The 26764-nt window shown below is 41.9% G+C and overlaps 1 protein-coding gene across 8 annotated transcripts in view; it reads right to left on the bottom strand.

The window, feature by feature from the left end:
- syngap1b (synaptic Ras GTPase activating protein 1b) overlaps nucleotides 1–26764 on the bottom strand; it is a 132037-nt gene that overhangs the window by 35586 nt on the left and 69687 nt on the right. For 6 of the 8 annotated variants that reach the window (XM_019279106.2, XM_019279103.2, XM_019279102.2 and 3 more), the window contains exons 4-5: nucleotides 8954–9045; nucleotides 3910–4031 (exon numbers count right to left, since the gene is read on the bottom strand). In XM_019279106.2, the coding sequence (XP_019134651.1) occupies nucleotides 3910–4031; nucleotides 8954–9045 (214 nt within the window). Of the gene's footprint in view, nucleotides 1–3909; nucleotides 4032–8554; nucleotides 9046–22701; nucleotides 23461–26764 lie in introns of those variants that run through there. The other 2 variants (XM_019279108.2, XM_019279110.2) reach the window with 2 other exon arrangements.

A 26764-nucleotide genomic window follows, 5' to 3' on the forward strand; every position in this document is an offset into this window, starting at 1 on the left:
CTTTCACGGTGTGTTACAATCAATTTTAAAATCTACACAGAATATCTGAAGATTCTTCGTGATATCATCAATCCTGACACACGTACGCAAAAGGCTCATACTAACAGGGTTTCTGCTCAAAGCTCGTCCATCACGCCCACCTACACGCTCACTCCCACGCACAGATGCACGCATGTAAAAATCACAGGCTAGCTCAGCAGACAGTCACCAGGACTAAGACAGACGTATGATGACACGGTGAGTCTAACCAGAGAGCACAGAGGTGGAGGTGGAGGAGGAGGAGGAGGAGGAGGAGGCACGGTCAGGTGTGATGAAACCCCTCGGAGAAGAAAAGAGGGGATGGAGATGAAAGCTAGAAAAGATGCTGTATAATCCTCCGTGCTGCGTCCCAATCTCTGCTTCTTCCCTGCGCTCGCACTGCTTTTGTCTACCGTTATATCATAACGTTCATCAACACAGCACTGATTACACGTACGGGACCGTAGGGAGAGAAGAGAAACATGAGAGAGAGAGAGAGGGGGAGAGAGAGATAAAAATAGACCCAAAGGAATGAGTCAGATTGAGGGGAATACAGAGGAGAAAATGAGAAAGAAAGAGTGGGGGAGGTCATGAGAGGATGTGACAGGAGGAGAGACTGAAAGGGGTGAGGGGTGGGGACATGGAGAGAGGAGACCTCTCAGAGGAAATCACGTTCATTATGTAAACAGTGAATCCTTTGGAGAGGAAGAAAGTGAGAGCACGGATTAGAGGGAAAGGAGGATGTGTGAGCTGGAGGTAGAAGAAGGTCTATGCAGGGTCTCGGCGGGGGGAGATGGAGTGCAGGAAGAGTGGAACAAGAAGAGACAACACACACACGAACACACAAACACACAAACACGCACACACCTTGCAAATTTGATCTAACGTGTCACGACTGAAGAAACACACATCTGAGAGAGAGAGGAACAAGGGTTCAATCAGCAGGAACAAAACGGTGCGATATCGAGAACACGTTCGGTGGAACTAGAGCAGAACAACCGACGCTACACGAAGAAGTTTAACTGAAACTGTCGTCTTGTCTAAGAAGAGCTGCGACGTTTAGACGAGCGGTCCGTCGACAGAACATCTGCAAGAACTTTGAGGCCATTTAAACAAAGAAGAAGGTCAAACATTCGCGTGAAAGGGAAAGAAATGTTCGTTGCAGCTCTTATAAGATTACAGTGATGTGAGGCTGAATGATAAAAGAATCCAAATATAGCCAAAAACTTTTGTTCATCATCATTTCAGTTGACCAGAGGCTTGGAAACTGTTTAGAAAAGTCCAGAAACGTAAAAAAAAAAAACTTGGTAAGATCTTCACAGAATCAGATCTATGGGTTGGGAGAAGAGAATATCTTGTCCATTAAAAAAAGCCTTCAGTGGCGATCTTTGGACTTCTTTCAATGAAGAAATATATAAGTGGCATCTACGCTCTCTTTAGGAGACACCATTGGTGCTTTCAAGTGAACAGACACTTCTCGCAGTGTCACACCTACTGCTAAACAACGTGTGCCAATAGTTCCTCACAGGGCGCTGATCATCATCATGATGATCACGATCATCATCATCATCATCATCATCTCTCTTGATCTTCTGTATCCAGCTGCTTCACAAGGTTACAGTTCAAATAATTTATCAAGCAAAAATACCAAACGTTTGCAACTTTTCTCTGCTCTGTGTAACAAATGCAAAGTGAATATCTTCAGATTTTGGACAGAAAAGGTGATTTAAAGGCATCACATCTTCAGATTTTGGACAGAAAAGGTGATTTAAAGGCATCACCGACATTTTATAGGCAAACCAATTAATTTATTAATTGAAAAAGCACTCAAGAGATGAATGAATAATGTCAATATGGAGAACAGGGCTCCAAATTACATTAAACAGCACTGAACCTTTCCCCAAAAACAGGCTATAATATACAGTATATGTAGAGTTAGGAGCTATATGACAAGGTGAGCTACAGTACTGTAAGGAACCCATAGCACATTTGCATGATCAGTCAGTTAAAAGTAATTTTTAAAAAAAAGGTGAAACGATATATATCATTCTAAGTTTTAGAGGCTCTGTGGGAGCTCAGAGGCTCAGACATTTATGGCTGCATGAATTTCAGCCCGTGCTGAGAAGTGATATGAGTTCTTAGCAAACCCTCCCTGGATAAATAAAGATTTAAAAAAAAAAAAGCAGAGAGAGAGAATAATAATGAACAGAGCTGCAGATGTTCGCCAACATCCCTGACAGAAAACCTCCAGAGTAAAACCAGGAGCTGTGAAAACAACCTCGACTTCACAAGGCTCTTGACTTTTTTGTCCGTTGTGCGTCTCCTCAGACCAGCCGGGGATAACAGACATCCACCAACTCTTCCCAAATGAATAAATCATGTGGAAACGTTCTTTGGCAGACACCTGGCCCCGTGTTTAGATTATCCCAATGACCTTGTTCACATTTGAAGTTAGAGTCTTGTCTGTAGCTTTCAAACGGGAGCTTACGGATCGACCAAGTGGACGAAATTAAAGCTTAGAAACGATTCAACTTGTCGATTTAAAGGATTCGTTGATGAACTGGCAACATTTTGACAACCTATTCATTGTTAAAGTCATTTTTCAGGCACAGATTTAAACTCTAGCTTCTCTTTTCATTAATTCATTTTGAAAATAATCATTATATACTGAGGACACCTCCTTTTCTTTACCAATTTAGCTAAAAATCTTTCATTTATTCCCCATAAAACACCTCTATGATTCATGAGCTGTAGAGAAAGAGGAGATGTTTTCTAGTAAAAAGAGGTTAAAAGTTAATAAAAACTAGAAATAATACACAATCCTGAGGTCACACTCACAATTTAGTTCATTCTAATTGTTAGACAGCTACCGGAAAACTTCAAACTCCACGTAGAATATTCTTTGATTTATTCACTTTTTCTCCTTAAAAACAAAAACTTTCGGCACTCTGAGGAAATTTTCTCATCTAAAATTAGCCGTGCACCTCTTGTGCCGCCACGACTACGTACAGGATACAGAGGAGGTATAATTAAGCAAATCTCCCACTGACTCATTATGGTCTGTACAGCCGCCATATGGCTGTCTGCTGGTTGCCATGGAGAGAGGAGGAGGGGGTGAAGTTTTTTTTTTTTCCTCGTTGCCCCAACAGAGAGACAGCGCCGGTGCTGAGTGTTTTTAATTGTAAGTGACACTGTGGTGGGACACGAGAGTGTGAAATAAACAAGAGTTTATAACAATGATAGATGGAGATAGAGAGAGGCAGAGACATAAAGAGGTTGAGAGAGAGCGACAGATTTTTCTAATTATCCGATATTTTTAAAAACACAAGCGAAGATTAGCCCTCGTCAGATATATGAATATAAATGTGTGTTGCAGAAATGAGTTTTATCTTTATTTCCTCTCACATTAATCATCTCAAACTTGCAACCCTTAGGAGGAGGCCTTAACTCAAAGGAGTAACATAAAGTAGTTTAAACCAGCTCCATGTTATCCAGCTACAACAGTAAAATGCTGCTTAAACATTAAAATATTCGTATTAATAATCTTATAATTAAATGCAACAATATATCTGCGATAAAGAACATTATTTTGCAAGTAAGAGTACTTTTACTTTTGATACTTTGAGTCCGTTTTGCTGGTAACATTCTTGCAGAGAATGCAGAACTTGTAATCTGTAACGTCTACTTGTAATAGAGTATTTCTACATTGTTGTATTAGTACTTTTATCGAAGTTAAAATATCTAATTACTTCTCCCACCACAGCCCAACATCCTGTTTCAATGAGAAAGATGCTTTAGTCATTAACATTCATACACAGATTTCATACAGTGTTCATAGGTTAACACAGCAGATCACGCCACACACACACACACACTGACACTGACACTGACCTGTCTTGGTCGGCACTGCGGAAGCGGGGGAGGATCATGTGGCGGAAACTGCTGGTTCGGTCCAGTTTGGGCTGACTCTTAGCCCTCTTGATCGAGCCCTTCAACCTTCTACTGAGGAAACTCTGGAGCGGGTGGAGCAGGAGAGCAACAACAGAGGCGAAAGGATGGAGGAAGGGTGGGATGGGCATGGTGCGAAGTTCCAGAGGTGAAAAGATGGGTCGTGTCAGGAATGGTTTAAGGAAGAAGATTAATGCGTGATGGTGAAATAAAGAGAGATGATCCCCATGATGGAGCCGGTGTCGTATATTTCAGTGACATAAAAATCAGGTGGAGGCACACACAAATGAAACACATGATGCGTGATGGGGGAGAGCACAAGGTAGATTTATTATCAACAAGGAATCATACACCCACACATGTCCACTTGTCACAGAGAGCTGCAGTGTTGTCACAGATCCTGTGGTGGGCAGTGGTGAGCCGTACAGTCCAACCACCAGCTCGCCACTGTAAATCTCACACAGGGCTGCAGCAGTTTGTCCTACGCCAGCTTCGTTACATGAACACATCGCACAGTCTGAGACACTGGAGCAGGAGATGAATCATTGATGAGGCACAACATGACTCGGGGTCAGTCCCAATACTAACATTTGTGATATGTGAGAGGAGACAAGTGCCAAGTAGTACTGTACATGGGACATAGATAACAGATAAAGCAATTAAATCTTATTTACAGACACTTAAAATATATAATTAATACTATTTTATGTGCTGATATATTAAAAGTGGTTCTGTCATTTTAAATTTAAGGTGTACAACAATGAAAAATGGTCTCACGGCACATTCTGCAGGCCCGACTGCACTGACAGGCTGTTTTCCTGTCTTGTTTTCTGCACATATATGATCTTGGAAACGTGTAACGTGGCACGATGATGGATAATCTCGTTCGTTAAGTCGTCTGATTTTTATATATATATATATATATATATCGTTGGTCAGCTCAGCTTCGGTCCTGCTGTCAGGCTGTGCTGAGGGATGAGATGAGATGTATCAGCGTTTCTTTGGGCTCTGCTACTGTCAAATCTTTCCATCTCTCGCTCTGACTGTCACTATTTTATCCTGACAAACTCCCTAGGCAGGAAGTGTGTTGTGTTCCCATGACAACCGGCAATGGTATGTCAGGCCACAGCCATGATACAACTGCATATTTAATAGTTTTATCATGGTGCTTTTGATGATTTTTGTCTTTTTTTTAAAAAACATATTTGACAAAAGAATATTTATTATTCCTATTGATTTATCCAATAGGAGGAACTGATTGCAAATGTGACACCTCTGTAGTGTTTGGATAAACATTCCTCACACTGGATCCAACATGTCACGAGCTTAAACTTCATCTTTGGTGATTAGTTTGTGGTGAAAGCAGCCTATAGGCACTCCACTGTATGAATACAGCTTCCAAGTGCACATCCGGCGTGGGTTCAACGGTTTCTGTGTGTTTGCTTTTGAACATCGGGGCTGCACGTGCAGGTTTTGGGGACTGACTGTTGGTTTACAGGACAATCCTGCCAAAAACAAACCTGATTGGACAGACTTGAATCGTGACCAGCTCTTACAACCGTATTCTGCACACTGATCCGCTCCAAACGGGAACAAGTGAAACAAAACATTTGTGGCTAAAAGGTAGCATAATTTCCACTTAAGACATATTATATTGCATGTCATGGTCTGTAATCAACATTATATCATAATGTGTCACTTATATAAAGTAAAAACGACATGAAAAAGATGTGACATTTGCCGTCTAAATGAATTTCCAGCCCACTAATAGCATTTCAAAACCTAACCAATGCCATTGTTAACGTTTGTGGACTATAAATGTCACATTTCTAAGCTGTTTTCACACTCTAACCTTGAAGCGTTGGCTGTGAAGGTAACTTCATGCATGAAATACCACCTTTTCTTTTGTAACCGCTGTACCTCAGAGAAGCTTCACCCATTCAAGCTTTCAGGTCCATCCTGAAGACTCGCAGTAATTTACATACCTATAGCATAAGAGCGTTTATTCAGTGCGAGAGTGACTGGAGGGAAATGACACCTCGTCATCTGGCATGAGTCAAATGGCTTTGAAGCTTGTCTTGAGGATATGACTAAAGACTTGGCTCCATCTGCTGGTTCCCAGCTAATAGCCTGCATGACTAAATCTGATTCGATTAGCCGCTCCGTCTGACACTTTAAGTCTCAAAAAAGTGAAAGTATTCGATACACGCGGCAGAGGGGAAAAGACTGAGTCACAATAAAACACAATGAAGAGCGAGAAAGGTGGAACGTCAGCGTCATGTTCATGTTGGCGCCTTCGGGTTCACGTCAGGTCAGCGGAGAATATTCGCGTCATTTAAATCTTTTGACTAACTGTGATACATGAGATGAAGTAAACTGAGCTAAATTTTGTATTTATACATATATCATTCCACATTTCAGTGGAACATATTGTCCTTTTTACTCCATGACATCGATTTTTCAGCTTTAGTTACATATAACTGTGTTAAATTACATTTTAAATGTGTACGTGTAACAGTTTAAACTAGCTCCGCCAAAAGTGAAATGTTACTCACACCTTAATGCATCAGTAATAATAATGACAATAATAATCCAATCATATAAAACAGTAGAGCTGATTAGCTGATTAATCCATTAATTTTACTGAAAATTAAATAACCTTTTTAGTTGTTTTATGAAGCAGAAATGGTTCCAGCTTGTTTAATATGAAGATTTGATGCTTTTCATTGTCATACATGAGAGTAGGCTGAAAAGAACCATCAGCTGCAGCTCAGTAATATAAATGCTCATCTTAGTGATGTTACTTTTGATCATTCAAGTACACCAACATGCTTATATATGTTTGTCTCTTGTAATGTTGTGTTTCTGTATGCAATGACAGCAAGTAAAGAGAGCTTTAAGATTAAGAGTTTTGTTTCCATAGTTTTGTCCTTAAGACAGCTTCTGCTAAAGATTGGTGCTGTTTTACAAGAGTACTGACACTGTATGTACGTACATCTGTGAACATGTCTTTTCTCTTCTTGTTCAGATCTGTAGAAGCTTCTTGGACGAGCGGTGAAACGTCTTCTACAGATCTACAACCAAGTCCAGTTGCCTCAGATTGAACCCTTCTTGCCTTAAAGACTAAAGTCGGGGATCAAAAGTCTCTCAGGGGCAGACAACACCACGGCTTACATCGAAGTCTGTAACATGACTTGTGATACTAGTACTTGTGGCTATTTTTAAGGTGGGTATGTGGAGATTTTAAAAATACTTTTTTTAGGGATTATATCTCCATTTCTTCCTGTAAGTGTCAGGTGATTTACAGAAAAAGAGACTGTCAGTTCACAATATGATACTCTCCCTGCTCCTTCATTCAATCAGAGAACCTGAAACATTGATATTAAAACACTAAGGTGTCACATTTACTCTGTGGATTATCTGGCAAGTCGGTGGAAGCTGTATGGACAACACAAAGTCCTGCTATTTCCAGCCACATGTCCAAACGCCAGCAGAAACAATGGAAAGGAGATGAGCGACATAAACTAAAAAAGACACTAATCTGTCCTTTAAGCCTTTTCATGTGCGGGTTTGATACCTTGTGATTGAGCTTCTGTTGCCATGAATAAAACAATAAACGGATTATTTCTGTCTACAAACAGAGCAGTGTTTGGTGGCCGGCTCTTCTCGCCTCTCTTTGACTGAAGTTGTCTCTGGTATAAAAACAGATGTGATGATCCCTGGAATAAATGTACCAGCATATTTAGTTTTTTGTAATCATTCTTCTTTTTGGCTGACATTAAAGAATCATACCAGGTGTTTAAATCCATTTACTACAAATCACATTCACCGTTTGTGAACCTAAACATATTTTTGTGTCACCCCATTGGTTTCATTTCAGAGCAAGAGGAGACGGTGAACATCAAGCCTGCGTTTACTTCTGTTTCTTTCTTACATTGCATAATAATATAATTATGAACTTGATTTATAAACCACTTTTAAGAAACACAGTTACAAAGTGCTTATATAAAACACAGAAGTTTAAAAACACCGTAACGTAATAAATAATTCAATAAAAAGTGTGTTTTTGGGGTAATGGTGGGATATAAAAGGCAACATTATTTATTCTGGCATTTTATTTCATTTGTTCTGTATTGCCTTTTCCTGTTCGCCTGGATGGTTTGTCTTGTTTGTTTCATCTCGTCTGCTTAAATCTGAGAGGTTTGTGTGTGTGTGTTTGTGTGTTTTACATATTCATGAAGTTCTTTTATTTCATTATGATATCATTAATGATGAGTTTTTAATTCCGCGAGCAAACAAATTAACAGAAGGCAGCGCAGCTTTTTTAAGTCAGTCTGCACTTAAATGAGTTATCACGCAAACGATGAAGTGACTCTGATAAACGTTAATGCAGATTATGCAACTGCTAATTGGTTTTTTATACCATTGGTAGATGAATGGAGACCAATGGCTGCCTGAAATGGTTAAACACCCCGGTATGATCCTTTAAGATGTACTAACGCAGCCTTGAGCCTCGGTTATCTCAACATTTAAACATGCGTGTGAACGTAGCCAGTGTCTCTGCTTCAGCCATGTTTGTGTCACATACCTCAAAAGGGGGCAGTGGTGCAATAAACGTTCCTCCTGCCACTGGACTCGAACCAGCAGCCCTCCAGTCTCCGCCCCAGTACAAGAAGGGGTTGGAGGAGGAGGAGGCGGCAGGCGAGTGGGGCAGGGTGAAGGACAGGGAGGGGGAGAGGGGCAGCGAGCGGGGCAAAGGGGGAGTGCCGGGCCCTTTCTTGGAGCCCTTTTGCCGCTGTTGCTGCTGCTGCTGGCAAAAGGCGAGGGAGGGGGAGACAGCCAGGGAGAAGGGGAAAGGGTGAGGCGGGGTGCCGCTGGCCCAGCGGCCGCAGGTGTGCGACGGGCCGAGGGCGGGAGGAGGAGGGAGGAGGGACAGCGAGAGGGTCGGAGGCAGCGAGCGAGGCCGGGAACAGGGGGGGTTACTCACAGATTGTCGGAAGGGTTGAAGGGGGGCAGTGGGAGGGACCTCCATGCTGGGCTGCTTCCCGGTGGCTATGCTCTTCCGCCGGGCGCGATGATCTAAGAGACGGAGAGGAGAGAAGAGAAGAGGTCGACAGGTAAGAGACGTGAAAGCATCAGCGGAAGGGAGACATTAGATGTAAAGTGAAGGAGAGGACACGGGCAGAGCGAGAGGATGTGAAGAGAGAGACGGCAATCAACCGCTACGGGAGAGCTGTTATTGACAGTCTGCCTGAGGGAATGAAAGAGCGCAGAGAAGAATATGAGCACTAGATGGAGGTCAGAGGTGAGCGAGGTAGATATAAAACCACGCGGGGTCACACCAATCCGCCAGCGCTACTGCTGCTACACACACATCCACTCAAATACACCTTCATCCGAGGAGCAGAGGAGGTTGACGAAGTGGGCGAGAGACTATCGGAGAGATAGATTTTCTGTCTGGACGTCAGATGAGGCAAATGTTAACAGTCTGCACGGTGAGGTTGGGGAGGGACCGGGAGATGCATGGATAGAGAGGAGCGAGCATTAAACAAACAAAGCACTTATTGACTTCCGTCACTGAGTCGGTGCCTAATGCACTGAATTGGCCAGTAAGGGAATAAACTCCTGTCCTGCGCTTGATGGATGACGGAGGTAGTGCGGATGTACAGTTCGAGAAGAACACAGGAGGCCTGGCTTATCCACAAATGACATCAAAAGGAGTGAATTGTGAATGCCTACGTGACTTTCACCTCCCCCCGTCCCTCTTGTCCTTTCACCAAATGTTCAAAAAATTCAATAAAATGTCAGCGCCGCTGTATGTCCGTCTCTGTAGGAGTGTCCCCCAAGGTGAAACTCCTGTACATGCAGCGGAGGATGAAAGTGACTTTTTGAGATGGCCACAAATGGTCCTGGTGTTTCACAGGATTACAAATCTCATTGCGTGTCTATCAGTCAGGACATGGATTGACTGAAAAATACATCTCTATACTTGCTTGTACAATGAAATTGTAAAATTTTGCTATACGCGTGACCACCTAAAGGCATAAAAGCCAAGCTGTTCTCCACTGCCTTTAAAAGTTGATGTTGATGATTAAAACTTTCTAATAATTTCTTTTTTGTTCCCTAAATTCATTTTTTCTTTTACAATTTTATCTCATATACATATATATATACTGTAATTTGTCTGTAATTCTTTTGCTATATAATACATTTGCTATAAAATAAAGTTATCATCATGCCTTTGGAACAAATTCGTAAATTAATCTTGTTGGTATGAATTGATATTGGACCTATTTTATCTTTTTTTAAAGATTATTTTTGTTTATTTTGCTTTTAGTTAATAGCAACAATAGAGATGCAGACAGGAAATGTGGCGAGAGAGAAAGAGAGAGGTTGGGATGATGACATGTGACAAAGGTCCCTGGGCAAATTCAAATCAAGTCCATATTGGCTTTTTCATCAAATACCAAGTATTCAGCAGTTACCATCAACAGCATGTTCTCTGACCTTAACTACACGGAAACACAGAAATGCAATCAAACCTTATTCAAAGATTTTGTTAGATTTCTCAATAATTCTCAACCTTAACAGCAGCGTGCCGCTCAATGGGAGCTTTAAAATTGAAATCAGTGTATGAACAGGTTTCAGTGGTTTAAATTTCAGATGCTCTACTATGCAAAGTACAACTAATGTGAATGTCTACATTTATATTTCTAAAATAATCAGGTGAACGGTGTCATTCCCACTCTTTGCTCGGGAACTGGATCATATTTTATGGAGAAAATAAATGTTTTCTGCTTTTCCCTCTGATGTCCTCTGTGTGCTCCTTGGTGGACAGTAAAGTGCTGAGAACTGTAGCTGCTGTTAGCTCACGTTGTGCTCACTGGTGACATTGGTGCTTCGCTAAATAAAAAGGCTGAAAGACAGACGCCGAGCTTCTCGCTGTTGGACTAGTGAGTGTTATTATCTGGCTGCTATGTCTTGTGTTACATCACTTGCTTGATGTTTGGCTGTCGACTTGCTGGTTTATGATCATAAGTTATATACTCATAATAACTGCACGTGTCTATATTTACGACACTCAGTTCAGTCTTTAGGATTCGTTGCCTGTGCGGCCTGTGTTCTGTTTGTTTGACAGTCCATCCGGTAGATTTCACTGGATATGTGAAAATGTGGACCTGCTGGTGGAGCTAGATAAAAAAAAAGTATGAGGAGCACCAAAGTCATTGGGATTCATCCTCTGGGGACCATGACTGTGTGCACAAAAAGATTTCATTGTTACTCATCTGGTAGTTGTTGAGATATTTCAGGAACCGGAGCTAGCGTGGCTCAAAAAAAGGGAAGTACAAACACGGCACAGTCTTTGGACTGGACTTCCTCGCCCACGGCGGATAAAGACAAAGTTACGAGAAGTCAACATCGTGTTGCACATGTCTACCAGTTGAAGATGAAACAATCCCTTGTCTAATAACGCCAGGCTGGCCACCTATCGAGGAAGCCCTGCTTGGATAATCATATTTATTCTCTCAAAACTACAGGAGGAGGATATCAAAGCGAACTTTACATCCCTGAACATTTTGTTCTTTCTGTTTTCTTTTCATGTCTCCTTTCCTTGTTTCTGCACGGTCCTTTCAAAGAAAGATCTACAGCATGAAAACCTTCATGCAAAATATAAGTTGGTTGCAGTTTTTAGTTCTCCATGTTGATCATGCTGTCTGTCTCTGCTCTTTCCTTTGCTCTCTCCCTCGCTCAGCCTCTTCTGCCACATAGTCACAGTAATACTCAGACACACACCTCTTCTCTCCCACGCAGCTATTTTACATAATTCAAATAGTGCATTTATCCCTCTACCTCTCTTCAGCCCCTGATCTCTCCCTTTCATTTTCTTTCTCCTCCTTGCACCCCTCTTCTTGTTTTCATGCCGTCCTCTCCTTCACTCCTTTTTTCACATGTGTGCCATCTAGAAACCTCCATTTTCTCTGTATTACCTTTATCTGTATTCCTCTTTTATCCACATCGCTCCCATCCTTTCATTCGCTCTCATTTCCCTGCCCAAAATGGCAATCTTTTCACTGCAAACCCGCCTGTCTCTTCTGTCTGCAATCCTAACATTTTGCCCAACCCACGCAAGGAAAGGGAAAAAAGAAAAGATGACCACAAAGCCGAGACATCAAACCAGGCCAGTGTTTCTTTGCCCGTATCCACAGCTTTAAAAATCTATCAAATCAAACTATGTAGGCTGGAAGAGCGACTGGTGGAGGAGGTGGAGGAGAAATTAAATCTGAGGGAGCGGGTTGAGAGAAAAGGTTACTGATAAATCTCAGATGAGGAGAGGGGGGGTTAACATCTAGCTCCATTAAAGGGTGTCAAGAGAAATTTTGACAGCCGTTTCTAATGGTATGAAAAGTAAGTTCATTTTCTCCTGAAAATTGCCTTTTGTAATAAGTTACATAATGGCAAAGTTTGAAAAATGTACATGTACGGGAAGATTGACACCGAAAAAAATGAAACTCTTAGGTACCTGGAACATTTTCAAGAATTTTTAAGTCACTGAATTATTCCAAGAATCGTTTGGAGATGTTTAATGAGTTTCAGTTCTTGAACTTTGGAAGGCTCTCTCATATTGTTCATTCAGCTTGCGTGGCTGCCTTCACTCCGCTCACAGTAGTGCTCACAGTTTCTTAGGTGTTTGTTACTCTGCAAGACGTGTTAATTAACAGCAATTATCATGGGTGATGCCCCGTACGGCTCGAGGTTACGCCATCATTATTCATGCATCAGAACAGTAGCCATCTCAATTAAAAGGCTCCAGAACAGTGATATCAAGATCCACTTCAGGATGTATTGTTTCCCCAAACTAATGAGTTTGTCCTGGAGGATTGTGCCAAGGAGAGAATGGTGATTTTAGGACTCGACTGGCATCAGTCAAACAAAAGTTTGGGGCACTTCTATGAGTTTGGCTGTAGACACAAAAGGAGTCGTCTGTGATTTGGTGTACTATCCTAAACCCTGAGGGTGATAAAAGAAAAATACTTGGTCCTCTGGGTGCCAATCTGGAGTCATAAGATTCAGAGAGAGAGAGAGCACATGTTTCATTACATCCTCCAATGGAGGGTTTCATCAGGCTGGAAGAATTTCTGTTGGAAATCAACCAAGTCTCTGTCAACTTTAGATAGTTGCAACTGTTGTTGCAACCCCCAAAGGTGCAGTGTGTACTACGAAAAGTTCATTCATCATCCATCAGGAAGCCCTCGAGTCAAGTCTCATTTCGTCACCGTGCACTTAACTTTAGCTGCGACACCGTACACACAGCGATGCAGGATAATGGCACAACAGGCTATAAACTTTTTAGTCTTGTCTCTAAATGATCCAACTATAAAACCATGATGGAAATCAGCTAACTGCTTTAAAACCAGGTGCTGACAGCCTGTCACGAGAGACGCTCTGTGGTCTGACATTTTCAGAGATGATGATTGAAGACGTGAGATGTGAAACAAGTTCACGTGAGTTGTTTTGTCAGTTTAATGTGGACTGTAAATGTTACTGGGCATGCCGTGCATAATTAATTTAACCCGAGAAATAAAATCATGATGTTCTTGTGGAACTTGAACAAAGCTACAGGATGTTGTAAACTCATCAAGCGATCTATAAACGGACAAAACAAAATCCATGATAATTACTGCTCACAAACTGTAGACTGTCTTGCTAAGCATTATTAAACAGAGCTATTTGCAGCTGTTTGCTTTCGCATTATATTTCATTCAGAAATTGCTGAGCAAGAATCCCCCGCGCCGTGTACGCGTTCGCTTTCTTAATCTCCAAAGAGACTCTGACGCAGTGTTGGGATTTTAATGTAGTTTGACCTCCAAAACATATTTCTAGACTTCCCCACTGAGAACACACCGTCTGCTTTTATGTATATTCTTCTGTATTTACCCACACGTGAGGTAGAGATCCAAACGGGGCGAATGAATCCTTTCTCTTGTAATTTGTAGGATTGGCCACAGAGGGCAGATTACTGTTGATTTACACTATACAGTGTATTAATCATGACTATGATTTAAAGACACATAGGTCTGACTTACTGAGACCACAAGATGCTCTTACGTGATAAACACCGGCAGTGGTATGCCGGTACGCAAGATTAAAAGCTGCTTCATGCATTTCATCTAATACAGCTGGCAATTATTTGCATGTAGTGCAGACATGCAACAACATCTGTAACTCTGCTAATGAGCTACAGAGCAATCTGTGAAAGTATATTAATGACTGAGTTATTTATATGTTTATTTAAAGTTCACGTGATTAAATATTTCTGTAAATGTGCCAGGATGAGCCAAAAGGAGTCCCCTGACATATATCCCATAGAGTAGTCACCCAAAATGTATCTATATATGTAGTACATGTAAAATTTCATTCAATAAAAATTGTTTTTCCAAAATAAAAGATTCAGTTTTACAATTGAAATGAATGGATGGGACAAAATTTGACTGATTTAAAACTATCTCAGATCATCAACTCATTGGGTTACATTTGTGACGTGTGTGATTTCAGACATTCTGCTTCAATGAGAAAAACATCGAATTAAGATAAGACTGAACATCATACGATGAGATAAACCTTCAAGGAAACATGATGCTATCAAAATACTGGTTTACTGCCACATCAGGTTTGTAGTTTCCCCAAATCCACGTGTAGTTGGAGGGTGAAGGTCTACAAACCTGAGGCAGACGTGATGTTTCCAATCAGAATTCACCTTTACACAATACACATTGAACAAATATTCAATGGTCTTGTGTCATTTGTGGATCTGAACATCATTATTCCAGTACTGCTTATATTCAAACTGTTTATTTCGGCTGCATTTACAGTGCCTAGTATTCCTGTCAATGTCTTGCCATGCACTTGAAAATGTGCCGTGACCATCACCCTTTATTCATCTTGAATTATCCCTGATGGTTACTGCAGCACCATTTTTCTCTCTTTCAGCTAGAAGACACTTAAGTTTCACCAGCATCATCGGAGGCGGTTTGTTGTAGATAAGTGTCTGGGACTCGACTATTAAGGAAGCTCTTAGAATATTGAACTTTTTTTGCCTTTAAGATTGTCGTAAGTAGATGACACACCGACTTGCGAAAAGCCCTTTGAACCCAGAATAAAGCAGCTGGGCGGGTTTGCTCCTGTATTTTTAACATGCACCTGGATTTGCTCCACATGCTGCATTATCTATTATTTGGAACGAGTAGGCGCTAAGAGCCGATTTCTCATTTTGGAAAATGGTCCTCTTCAACTTGAATACAGACCAAATTTCACTTCTCAAACATAATACACCGTACCTGCTCCTTTTTTTCTTTTTTTTTACACTTAACATGCACACGGTGGAGACATGTGGGTGGCAGCGTGTGCAAAGACTCATTCAGAATCAGTATATAAATCATCTGATCTGCAGTCTTTATGGACGGATGTGCGGACGGGTGAGCAGACACCTGTCTTCTCGCTTTAAAGGTCTGTCTAAATTAATCGAATCCATTAAGAATTAATTTTTATTAAAGTGTTAACAAAGGCATCGGTCTGGAATGGGAGAGAAGAAGAAAAATTCTGGATACATCCATTTAAATCTTTTTCTCACTCACTCTCTATTTGATCCCAACCCAGGCTCTGTGTTTCGTTGCCATGGAAACATTTTTTTTTTTTTTCCTGAAGTACCTTACATTTTAGTTTCAAATGTACTATACAACAAAGCTCTGAACAGAGAAGAAGCTCGGGTATTTGCGCACATATCGAGCTATTGTACTGTATGGGCTGTAGCCATGCATGCATATAACATAACACTGCATAACACTGAGTAAAGGAATGTGTTAAGCAGATCACAGTAAATGATTTAAAAGCATCATTAGTCTCCAGATGACTGATGATGACTGACATGATGTGCTAACTCCAAAGTGTGAAGACATTTGCTTGTCGTACCTATTTTAAGAACACAATTATGTAACTATTGTTTAGAGATGATGTAAAGCCTTGAAAAGCTGACTTTAAAAAAAAACTGCAGCCGGGCTGAGGCATCATCATCATGTCACGGGGAGGCTGTGATTCAGTCTGGCTTTAGGTTCGCATGGCAGGTAGACGTGCTTGTCTCTTTAATTTAGCTGCTTAATAAATCATCCATGCGCTGAAATAACATTGTTCAAGTTGCTCGTTTTTTGTTTTTACCACTCACCGTGTTGAAACATTATTCTGGCTTTTGAAAAGGTGTCCAGGTGTGTGCCAATTAAGATGCTGAAAAAAAATTAAAATAAACGTCACACCAAATCTTGTGGGGATGAACCGCACTGGTCAGATCACTGTCGCCACAACTCAGGCTCCATTTCCAGCTGGTGTTAACCCGTGATGTGACCTAGTTTACAGATGTCGTACGTCACTACAGCTGTGAGTGATGCAAAAGACAATGATTTTATTTCTTGTATTTCTATTTACGGCTCACTGCACTGTCGTGTAGAGCGTCTGTTATTTATGTAATGGTGAACACAGGAACGATGATGGGATTTCAGACATGGCTAATGATATCTGATCGTCTGATTTGCATTTATACCTGGTATTACTAATGGCTCTTGTCATCTTTATTCTGGACACATTGTGATTAGATCTCATTATGCAAATTACGAAGGTGAAGCTTGCTGACTGGCCAAGAAATATGATGCGTCCCAGTCACTGAATATAATTTGAACAGGTGAGTTAGGCCTCAGTACAGAGGAGATTATAGAGACCAAAAGTGTTTTTTTGTACCAGGCTGTAAACATGTTTATTTCTGCTGTGGACATTTTAACATGGGGACATGGAGACTGACAGCAGAGGGTAACAAATAGCCTGGCTCTTTTCAAAAATACACCTACCAACATCTGTAATTCCCAAATATTACCACACTGCATCTTGTTTCTTTAATTCCTAAAAAATGTGGTTTTACAGCAAAGTCTTCTCGTCACCGAGACATTAGGGGCAAACGGCAGAGATATGCAGATGGATAAACTGTTTAAAGCACGTAACACATTCTACCTCCTTGAATCCACCAGGTGGAGTGGAATTTACGAGGTTGCAACGTAACAAATCGAGACCTTCCACGACTTTTTAGCTGCCTTTAACAGGACATTGATTCATTTCTATAAAAAAGACTATAGGGCAAGTTTTCTGGGAAAATCCAAACATCATGGATGCTAAGGTCAGCAAACAACTGGCACCCAGAGAGTGAAACACCAAGTCTAAAGTCAAAGGTAATATTAGTTCAAAGCTAAATATATTGTGTTATTGCGCTTTTAGTTGGTCAACATTGGTTGGTGCTGGCTTGCTCGTGAACACTGATGGATTCCTGGGTAGGTACCAAAGCAGAAACATTGCCTCATTGGATAAATTGTTCACAGCTGATTGGTTACTCTTAGTTTGCTCACTCGCAAACATTAGCAAGATATTGAGTGAATATATCATTTATATGTATAACTAACAACTGCAAAGCCACCTGACTAAATGTGACCTTAGCTCAGCTGTTGGTCTGGCTGTTTGACGCTGGTCTGGCATTGGTTGCTTTGAGGCTGATATTGGAGCTAATGGTCCACATAAAATATTGCAAGCATTACAGATACTAAAGGTTGTTCTGAATATGACTGTAATATATATTTCCAGTATTCAGCATTCAGTCTCGTGTATGTCACTTCTGGCTGCTGTCCAGGATGATGACTCCTATAAAGTGAGAGCGTAAGCAACGCAATGCTGACTGCGAGTCACTTAACCGCCAGAGATGTCATTAATAACGAGGTTTTCTGAATGTTAGAAGTGTTGATCTTCTCATCTAACTCTGTCAAGACAGTGAATACATGCAGAAAATGAAACGCGGTCTTAATGTCAGAGTAGAAATACAGTGCTTTAATCATTGATTAATTAATGAACTTTCTTCATGTCAGTATCAGAAAATAGTAATAAAAGCACATCACACCTTTTTCAGAGCCTAAGATGAAAACCTTCAATTGTTTTGTTTGACCAAGAGTCCAAATGTTCATTAATATTCATTTATAATGACAATAAACAGAGAAAAACAGCAAATCCACATGATTACATAAGAAGCAGGTTTTGATAAATGATTAACTGATCACCAAAACTGACTATTTGCTTTACTGGCTAAAGATTCGTGCATTAGATCATCATGTACACACCCTCACATCTCACATACAGTACAGGATCATGCGTTTCACGTGCGCAAACAACCAGCTCGTGTGTTCACATGTTTGTGCACGTAGCCATGTGCTAGGCAACATGTGAAACGCTGCGCTTTGCTCATTGTGAATGTAAATCTGATGTCAAGCTGAAAGCTGAAGAGGGAATGTGTGGGTGGCAAACGCTTCCAGCTTAGACCCTCTGAGAGAACAGAGAGAGAGACAGAGTTAAAAGAGTGGGAGGGAGGGATGTAGACACACATGAGTGAGAGGTTGGTTAAAAAACAGGAAAGTGTGTGTGTGTGTGTCGGGTAGGGGGGAGGTAAGTGTTTGTGTAGGAGTGGAAGGGACAGCGCAAGAGCAAGACTATATGGAGTGAAGACTGGACGACAGGAACAGAGAGCTAGAAAAAAATGAAAGAGAGAAATGGAGGAAATGCATCTGGGGGAGCGCTAACAAGAGAGAGAGGGGGGGGTTGGATGGAGAGAGGGATGGAGCACAAGAGCCAGAGATGGAGGCTGGAGAGGGAGTGGGTGTCTTAATAGTGCTGAAACGCTCAGGGCTTTTTGTATGTTTGCCTTTGTTATGATAGAACGCTGGTTAGCTCCCTGTTTGCTTTTGATCCATGAACTGTGACTACAAATGTAAGGCAAGTCTCTCCTGTGTTTAAAGTACAATGCAGCGACTACATTAGGGACTCTCATTACATAATTTAATGTATAAACATTGCCATCAAGAGCCCGGCGTGTGAAGGAAAGAACTAGCACTGCATGCGAGGGGAGGCGGGGTTGGGGTTTGGGGTTTCGTTCCTTGGCAGCAGATACTGTACATGCATCTCCGAGTTGATAAAGCTCTGCAGTGGCTGTTCAAACCAATCTAAAAAGAGCTAAATGTGCGCAGATGTTAAGAAACACTGGCATGGAGCTGATTTATAACGTGCAGGGCTTCAATCCATCACCCAAGCAGCAGCAGCAAGTGCAGCAGCATTTATCTGCAAACCTTGACCTCTCTGTCAAAGTCCATTCTGCTCTCTGAACAAATGACTGCGTGCAAACAGCTATAGTATATATCCATGAATGATCAGGGGTTAAACTGGGCCGGGGCTGTCCAGGACAGAGAGAAGCCTAAGCTTTTCTGTCATCATGCTAAGCTGGGCGGTGTTATACGCTCACTATGCGAGTTGTGTAAGGACCCCGTCTCCCTCCTGCCTGTCAGAGTAGGTTTACTCTTCGATGAGAGGTTGAAGCGAAAACTATCCCCCCTGGTCACGACAAGAAAGAAATACCACAAGAGTGAACTGTGGGAGCAATCAGGTAAACTGTCGTCTCAGTTTGATGTCAGAAAATAACAGAAACATTGATCTGCAAGCTCGCAGTGCATCTCTCACCTCTTGGTCTGTCTGTGGTATGCAACTTTAGGCTATAGATGACAAGAAAGACAATGATTATCCAGTCGATAAGTCAAGGTTCAGTTACAAATCTGGACCAATGCAATTCTGGAATCTCGATTGCCAATGACCATTGATTAAACACTGAATTTAACTTCTTCCGCTTCCACCATCCATCCAATATTACTGTCTTTTGGAGGCTAGTGTGAAGATACTGTTGTTATATGAAACGCGTGCATCCATTGGTACCAACCATGTCATGCCAGCTTGTCAGGAAGGCGGGCTAAATAATGCTCCAAAGTTAGGATGAATTTGAGCAATTTTCAAACCATTATGTTGCCTCGAGATATCTGAATGATATTCTATGTGTACCCGTGAGTCTAAACAGAACTTGAATTGCATAGAGTGGGCATTACTGGCAAGGGGAGACTCTTGTGGATTCAATGAGCCCAATTCTTTTCATTGTGACGATGTTAGTCTCCACAGCAGCCAATGTCATTGAGAATAATGAGATGATTTTTTTTTTTAAAGTTGACTGCATAAAGTGACCTCAATGATAATAACAGCCTCAAGAAACAGTACAGCTACGAACTAGAGACATGGGGGCATTCAGAGGATGTGTCGATATCCAACCGCTGAAAAGACTGTAGAAAAATAATCTTACACAATTCTCCAAATCTCAAATGTTTACCAACTCACGGCATCAGATTTTCTCGAGTTGTTTCTCAAGGTCTGTGGTGTTTTGGCAGGATTACTATCAATGTTCAAGCGGTCAAAATGGTTCAACTTTGCACCAAATCCGACCTAAATCTGCTGCAATAACTTATGAGAGATAATAGAGCGCAGGAATGGGCATCGCATACTTCATTCATAATGTACTAAGCCCCTATACACCCTAAACTTTCAATATTTGAATAGCCCCCTAAATAAAACACCATGTATTACAGATTTATGACTAGAGGAACTTGAAGCACAGTGCTGCATCTCAGATTCATCTTCAGGTTCCCGGTTTTCAGATGATGTACACAGCTTCTCTCTTCTCTTATACTATTGACCTGTTGTCTCCCCGTAAGGATCCCCTTTGCTCACTGCCATCAGCGTTTAACATTGATCATTGATTTGCGTTTTAGTGCTCAGAGCAGAAGGTTGCCCCTGTATATTTCATTTACAGTTTATAAAAATGACATGTCAGATTTTGTGGTCTATACGCACACATGTGCCTGTGGAAACCCTGAAACCACAGCTCCACATTTACAAAAGTGTTTCAGCTTTGGTGAATTCTATTAATGTGGACAAAACTGTAAAACCTCAGTGACAGATTGCATTGAGTTACAGAAGCCAACAGAACAGAGGCTCACCTGGATGTAACATCATGACCTCGGCTCTCTGCACTAGGGACTAAAAGTCAGGATCTCACTGCCTCTGCTTCTTCAATTTAACCATTCTTTATTAAAAAATCTGTATGAAAGTGCAGTGCTGAATAGCTACAGTACCCCTTTAAGTGTTGCAAATAAATACCATTTTCTATCCTGGCATTACACATACAGTAAATATACAAAATGCAACGCAAACCCTGACTGGGAAAAACCACATAGGACTGGTCTAAAATAGAAATAACTCATTGTTACATAAATGAGTCAAATCATCTCTAGTGTGAATGTTACACAACAGCTGAAAAGGACCAAACATACCACAATAACTGCACAAATGTATATTCTACTGTAAAACGTGTACAGTTCAATTCAACAAAGAGAAACAAGGAGAGAGAGAGAAGCACCAGCCAACTGTCCGTTCATGATACAGTTTGACTGCTGATCACAGGTTTCTCCACTCTACATGAACAGTAGGAGTCCATTTGGCACAAAAACAAAATTCTGGACAATTCCTTGTATTCTCAAAGCCGATTTGCCTGCAATAATGGTTTTTAAATTTCAGAATCCACAAGCTGCCAGTGGAAAACAGGTTATTTTTCCGTCTTCGCTGTCTCTTTGGAGTGTTTGTGTGATGCTAAAGCTGTTATAGGTCGATGTTTTTTAAGTTGACATTTTGTTTGAATCAGGTAAAAGTAGCGCTCATGCCGAGTTAAGAGAAATGAGTAAGATAATGTCAGAATCTCTGTAATATTGATAGTGCCATTTCACTTGGAGACTGGGAGAGCTTCATTCTGAGCTGTCAATCAACCACCTGCCAAATGTTTTCTCCCTCGGTGGGAAGTGGAAGGCGGGTGAGAGCGAGTGTCTTTCTGCTTCTCTGCAAATGCACCTACTGCAGCTTCAACGCAAAGAAAGAAATGAAAGGGCTAAATTTGGATCATGCTCCTGTTTCACGTTGGGAATTATTTGATTTTTTTTAGAGCAAAGAGAAGCGAGTACAGTCAGATCTGATTTACCTGCTTAGTGCTTGTCATGGTCCATTATTTACTGTACATGAATTCTTTTAGTCAGAGTTTGTAGCTTTTGGATCAATTGAAAAATCAATTGAACTGTCCAGCATTAAAGCAGCAGCATAAATACTGTTCTATGCAGAGTTTTTTTTTGCTTGAACATTACATTGCAAGTGAGGAAGCAGCAGATGGGAAGCTGTAGACTGTTGAGCTTGACAACAAACCGGCAGAAAAAAAAGAGAAGTGACGTCATCGTACAAGAGATGGGTGCAAACGGGGTGAAGATTTACAGCATACATCCACTTGGACACTGATTTTTATGTGGTATTTAGAGATGGATTGGAGAAGTTGATACGCCCACTCAGAAAACATGATTGACACGACAATGCTGGAGTAAAACCATAGCTTGTGCAATTTTTTTACTTGTTTTTTGGGCAAGAAAACCTGCTGTATGCCTGCATCAGATGCTATAATAAGGGTGGCAGTAGCTCAGTCCATAGGGACTTGGCTTGGGAACCGGAGGATGGCCAGTTTAAGTCCAGCATGGACCAAAAATATTGAAAGGTGGACTGGTAGCTGGAGAGGTTCACCTCCTGGGCACTGCCAAGGTGCTTTTTAACAAGGCACCGAACCCCCCCAACCGTTCAGGGGGGCTGCCCATCTTACTCCACATTTGCATGTCTATGAGCCTTTGCACTGTATGTGTGTTCGGGGTTAAAATGCATGTAAATGGACAAAAATCAAATAAGAAGACACATATGTCCTACCTAGATCAGATGGGGCCTCTTGTGCTTTGTGTGCAGACTTCTAGAGACAACGTCTCTTGGTTTCCAGTCTGTATGACCCCCACAGCAGAGCTGATGCCAGCTAAGACTGGAGATGAAATTCACTGACTTCAGCCTGTATTCCACTGAGTCTTGGCGTCTTTGCTTGAAAAAAAAAAAAAACTGCAGCGGCTCCGTAGTTTTTTTGTGTTACATTCCACCGAGCATCGACACTTGTTCTGAATCGATACTCCAAAAAAGCACACAGTGATATTAACGTCTAAAAATAACTGAGCTGTGTTGGTGTATCTGCAAAACGGCACCTGTCAGCAACTGTCATGACACACACGTGTGTGTCTGATTAGCAGGTGGACCATCCTCTGGAGGGTTTTTTATAAGGCCGTGTTCAAGTTCCAGACAGAGAAGTATTGCTCAGATAGTCAGCTCAAATAAGCCTGGGACAAAAAAAAAAAAAGGAATCAAGCGTACTCTAACTAAAAGCAAAGCCAGCGAGATCAATTCCGTTACAAAAGCCCGATACAGTGAAACACTTCCATGTTGCAAATGGATGAACCTTAAATCAATCCATGACCTTTAAATATTTCATAGACAAACAGCTATATGAATTAATGATAAATCACCAGCCTCCACTGCCAAGGCACCTGGAAGCAGGGCTCTTTCAAGGTATCTGGATAGAGTAAGTGAACCTTTAAGGTGTAATAGAAAAAAGAACTATAGTGGTCTGATAATAAATTCAAGTACAATGCTATACAAATATCACAGAAAACTATAAACTATATATTTATATATAATACTCTCAAGAAACATTATAGCAGAGTAATATTTAAGACATAAAAAATACCATCAAGTGCAATATGGTGACCATAAACTCACTACTGAGCACCACAGACACACTAGAAGTCCCTATATAAAGATTACAGGAATATTATTAGGATTGTTCTCTTGGGTAAATCTGACTTATCAACTACAAACACTTTAAACTATCAAGAGGAAAAAAGGGAATCATTACACAAAGTTAAGTGGCCTGTAAGTGGGAGGATGTCCTTCCAAAAAAAGTGGGTGCCACACGGGTAAATTTTTGCAACTGCAGGCCTTCCACTTTCTCCAAAGTGCTGAATTTACCTTTGAGGTGACCCCAAAGTGCCACGTTGATAAGAGTACAGGATGACAGTTATTAAGTAGGCCACTGTTCGTTATCTCGCATCTTCAGACTAATTAGTGAGAGGTAAAACGACAGAAAAACAAACACTCCCCAAAGCCAGCTGAGTGTTATAATCTCACACTGAGGCACTGTTCATCCTCCCCCCGCCTCCCCCCGGCAGCAGCAGCCTGCTTCTTGAGCACCGGCAGCAGCGGCTGTTCCGCGGCGGGCAGTCCGGCTGAGAGCTCCTCCTCCCCGGCCTCTCCCTGTCCTCTCTCCCCGGTGCCCTCCGCCCCGACCCTGCACTCGCAATTCCGGTGACCGACGGAAGATCCGCTGAGGCCAATTTCTCTCATCTTTTAGATGGGAATGTTTCTGCGATGGTTTCCTTTAGTGGGTGTCCGCCTTGTGCATGTCAAAAAAAAAAAAAGGTAAACGCGTTTCTGCTTTGGACTCGGGAGGAAACTGGTGTTTAACTGCAATCAAAAGCTCGGTGTGCACGCATCGGGAAAAGAGCTGCGTGCCTGGATGTGCGGTGGTGTGTGTGCACGTGCGTGTGAGCGTGCGTATCCGTGGCCATGTGTGCGTGAAGGAGCGGAGCGGTGCGTTGCGGCGCGGTGCGCAAAAGATCCGCCTCTCTCTGTATGTGCGCCAAAGTAGAGGCTGGAGAAGACGCGCTCCGCTCCGCTACTGCGCCTTTTTTTTTTTTTTTTTTTAAATCCTGATCGGACCCCCCTCCAGCGGGGCAAGCAAGCAGGGGCAATTAAAAACGGAAGGTTTAATTTCCAATGCAGGCGGAAATATGTGGACAAGCACCAGATAACAAAAAAAAAAAGACGAAGTGAGCCAAGAAACAAGCCACAGAATAAAGTAGTCTAAAAACTGCAATGCCTAAAAACTGAACGTGTGCCAGCAGCTGACAGGCACACACACACACACACTATGAGAGAAAAAACGAGGCGATAATGGCAACTTAGTCCCTCGTCTTCCTTCCCAACAAACGGCGGTTCATCCTCAAGTAATCCGCCTGGCAAGCGATGGATGTTTGTAGCGTCTCCTGTCTGCTGCCTGGACGGTGGTAATCCATGCACAGGTGGACAGCAGTACAGTTTAAGGGAGGGAGCAGCAGAGCACTGATGCCCTGCGCTTCAATCTCTCCCTCTCTCTCTCTCTATCTCTCTAATGTGGCTCCCTCTCTCTTTATTTCCAGTAGTGTGTAAGGAAGAGAGAGAGAGAGAGAGATGTTTAGAAGGGGTGGGGCTGGATGGATCCCTACTGGGACCTGGAGTGATTTTAAGCCTTGCAAGAATCCTTCATCACTTTTTCATCCTCTATCCTCTCCTCCTCTCTCTCTCTCCCTTTTACCTCCTCACCCCTCAACACACACACACACACATTGCACAGTGTGAAGTTCAGAGCTGGGGGCAAATGTGCGGGAAGCATGCAAGCATGTTATTACTCACAACAATATACATTATACCAAAAACCCAGCGTGTACCACCTGCCCATGCCTGGGCTGTTGTGTTGGAATGTTACGCAGCCGCAGGCAAATCATGACCGATCAAAATGAAAAATTAGAATGCTAATTCGTCAAACCCGTGCCTTGCATGACCCCTGCTCATTTCCCACGAGCCGACATGCCTCGCCGTAGAAACATATAAACACTGCTCAGAAATCTATATAATAACCAGCCAGGCAATGCATCCAATTATGTAAATTATCCAGAAGCTTAAAGTCTACGCTTCAGTGTAGGACGTATCTGACTTTAAATGACGCAGGAGACATCAAGTACTTTTTAATTTCCATCTTATAGACATCACCATTGATTGGGCTTTCAGCAATGATAAGCAATCAGCACTTCCACAGGGGTAAAGGGTATCTTAGATCTGTTTCCATGACAACCGTGGGTTTGAAGCAACTTTTTTTTTTTAAACCGTCGTTATATTATGATACTGTACTGTTGCTGTACTCACCGCACCAGAGTCCCTAATCGCTGGTGGAGAGAAAAAAAAAGATATAATATAACCTCCGTGCACACGGTTGAGATTGCCCTAAGAAACCCCATCCGCGTTTCATATCAAAGAGGAGATTCATATCAGGCTGGAAGGATGATAAACTCTGCAGCTACTGCGAGGAGGAGGTTAAACTGACTTTACGTGGGTTTAACTTCCACCACATTCCTTCTCATGCCATCGTCAAATAGTCCCCAATCAGCCGAGACTGCAGAGACGAGGTTTAGGGATTCCGGCAAACATTTCAGCTACTTTACCCCCCACGGTTTTCTCTCTCTCCTCCTCTCCCGTTGTCTTTTCCTTTCCCTCCCTCTTTCTCTTCCTCTGTAGCTCTCACTCTCTCTAACACAGCCTGTCTGTCTGCTCTATAATTATTTCCATGGTTACCATTAAGGATGTGAAGCTAAGCTTGATGCACTATGGTAGTAATCTTTTCCTCTCCTCCGCCTGTTCCCTCTGTCCTCTCCTCTCATCTGTTGCTTCTTCTTCTTCGTCTCTCTCTCAAAGACTTCTTTTTTTTTGCACTTTTCAGTTGCTACATGTGCAATCTGCTTAAAAAACAACATTTCATTTAGAAGCTCCGCTACAAGCACAAATTCATTCCCATGTAATCCACATGTAAGCAACCCAGGCAGTCAACCTGTCCAGCAGTCGTGTTTTATTGCTGTAGTTCGCAGTGTGCATGGTATGAAACTGCAAGAGGGTTGTAGATCAGCAGCCAAAAGGTGCATGACAAGCAGCCACACTGCTGAAGTGTTCTTGAGCAAAGCATAAGACAGCAAAGTGAAAGGAATTATAACACACATCCAGGATTCTGGACATAAAAGTCTTTTAATTTGTGAGCTTAGACGAGCATGAATCATCAGTATAACTAATGAGAAGCTGTGTTAAA

The sequence above is a fragment of the Larimichthys crocea genome, chromosome XIII (genome assembly GCF_000972845.2).
Source record: "Larimichthys crocea isolate SSNF chromosome XIII, L_crocea_2.0, whole genome shotgun sequence".
Taxonomy (NCBI): domain Eukaryota; kingdom Metazoa; phylum Chordata; class Actinopteri; family Sciaenidae; genus Larimichthys; species Larimichthys crocea.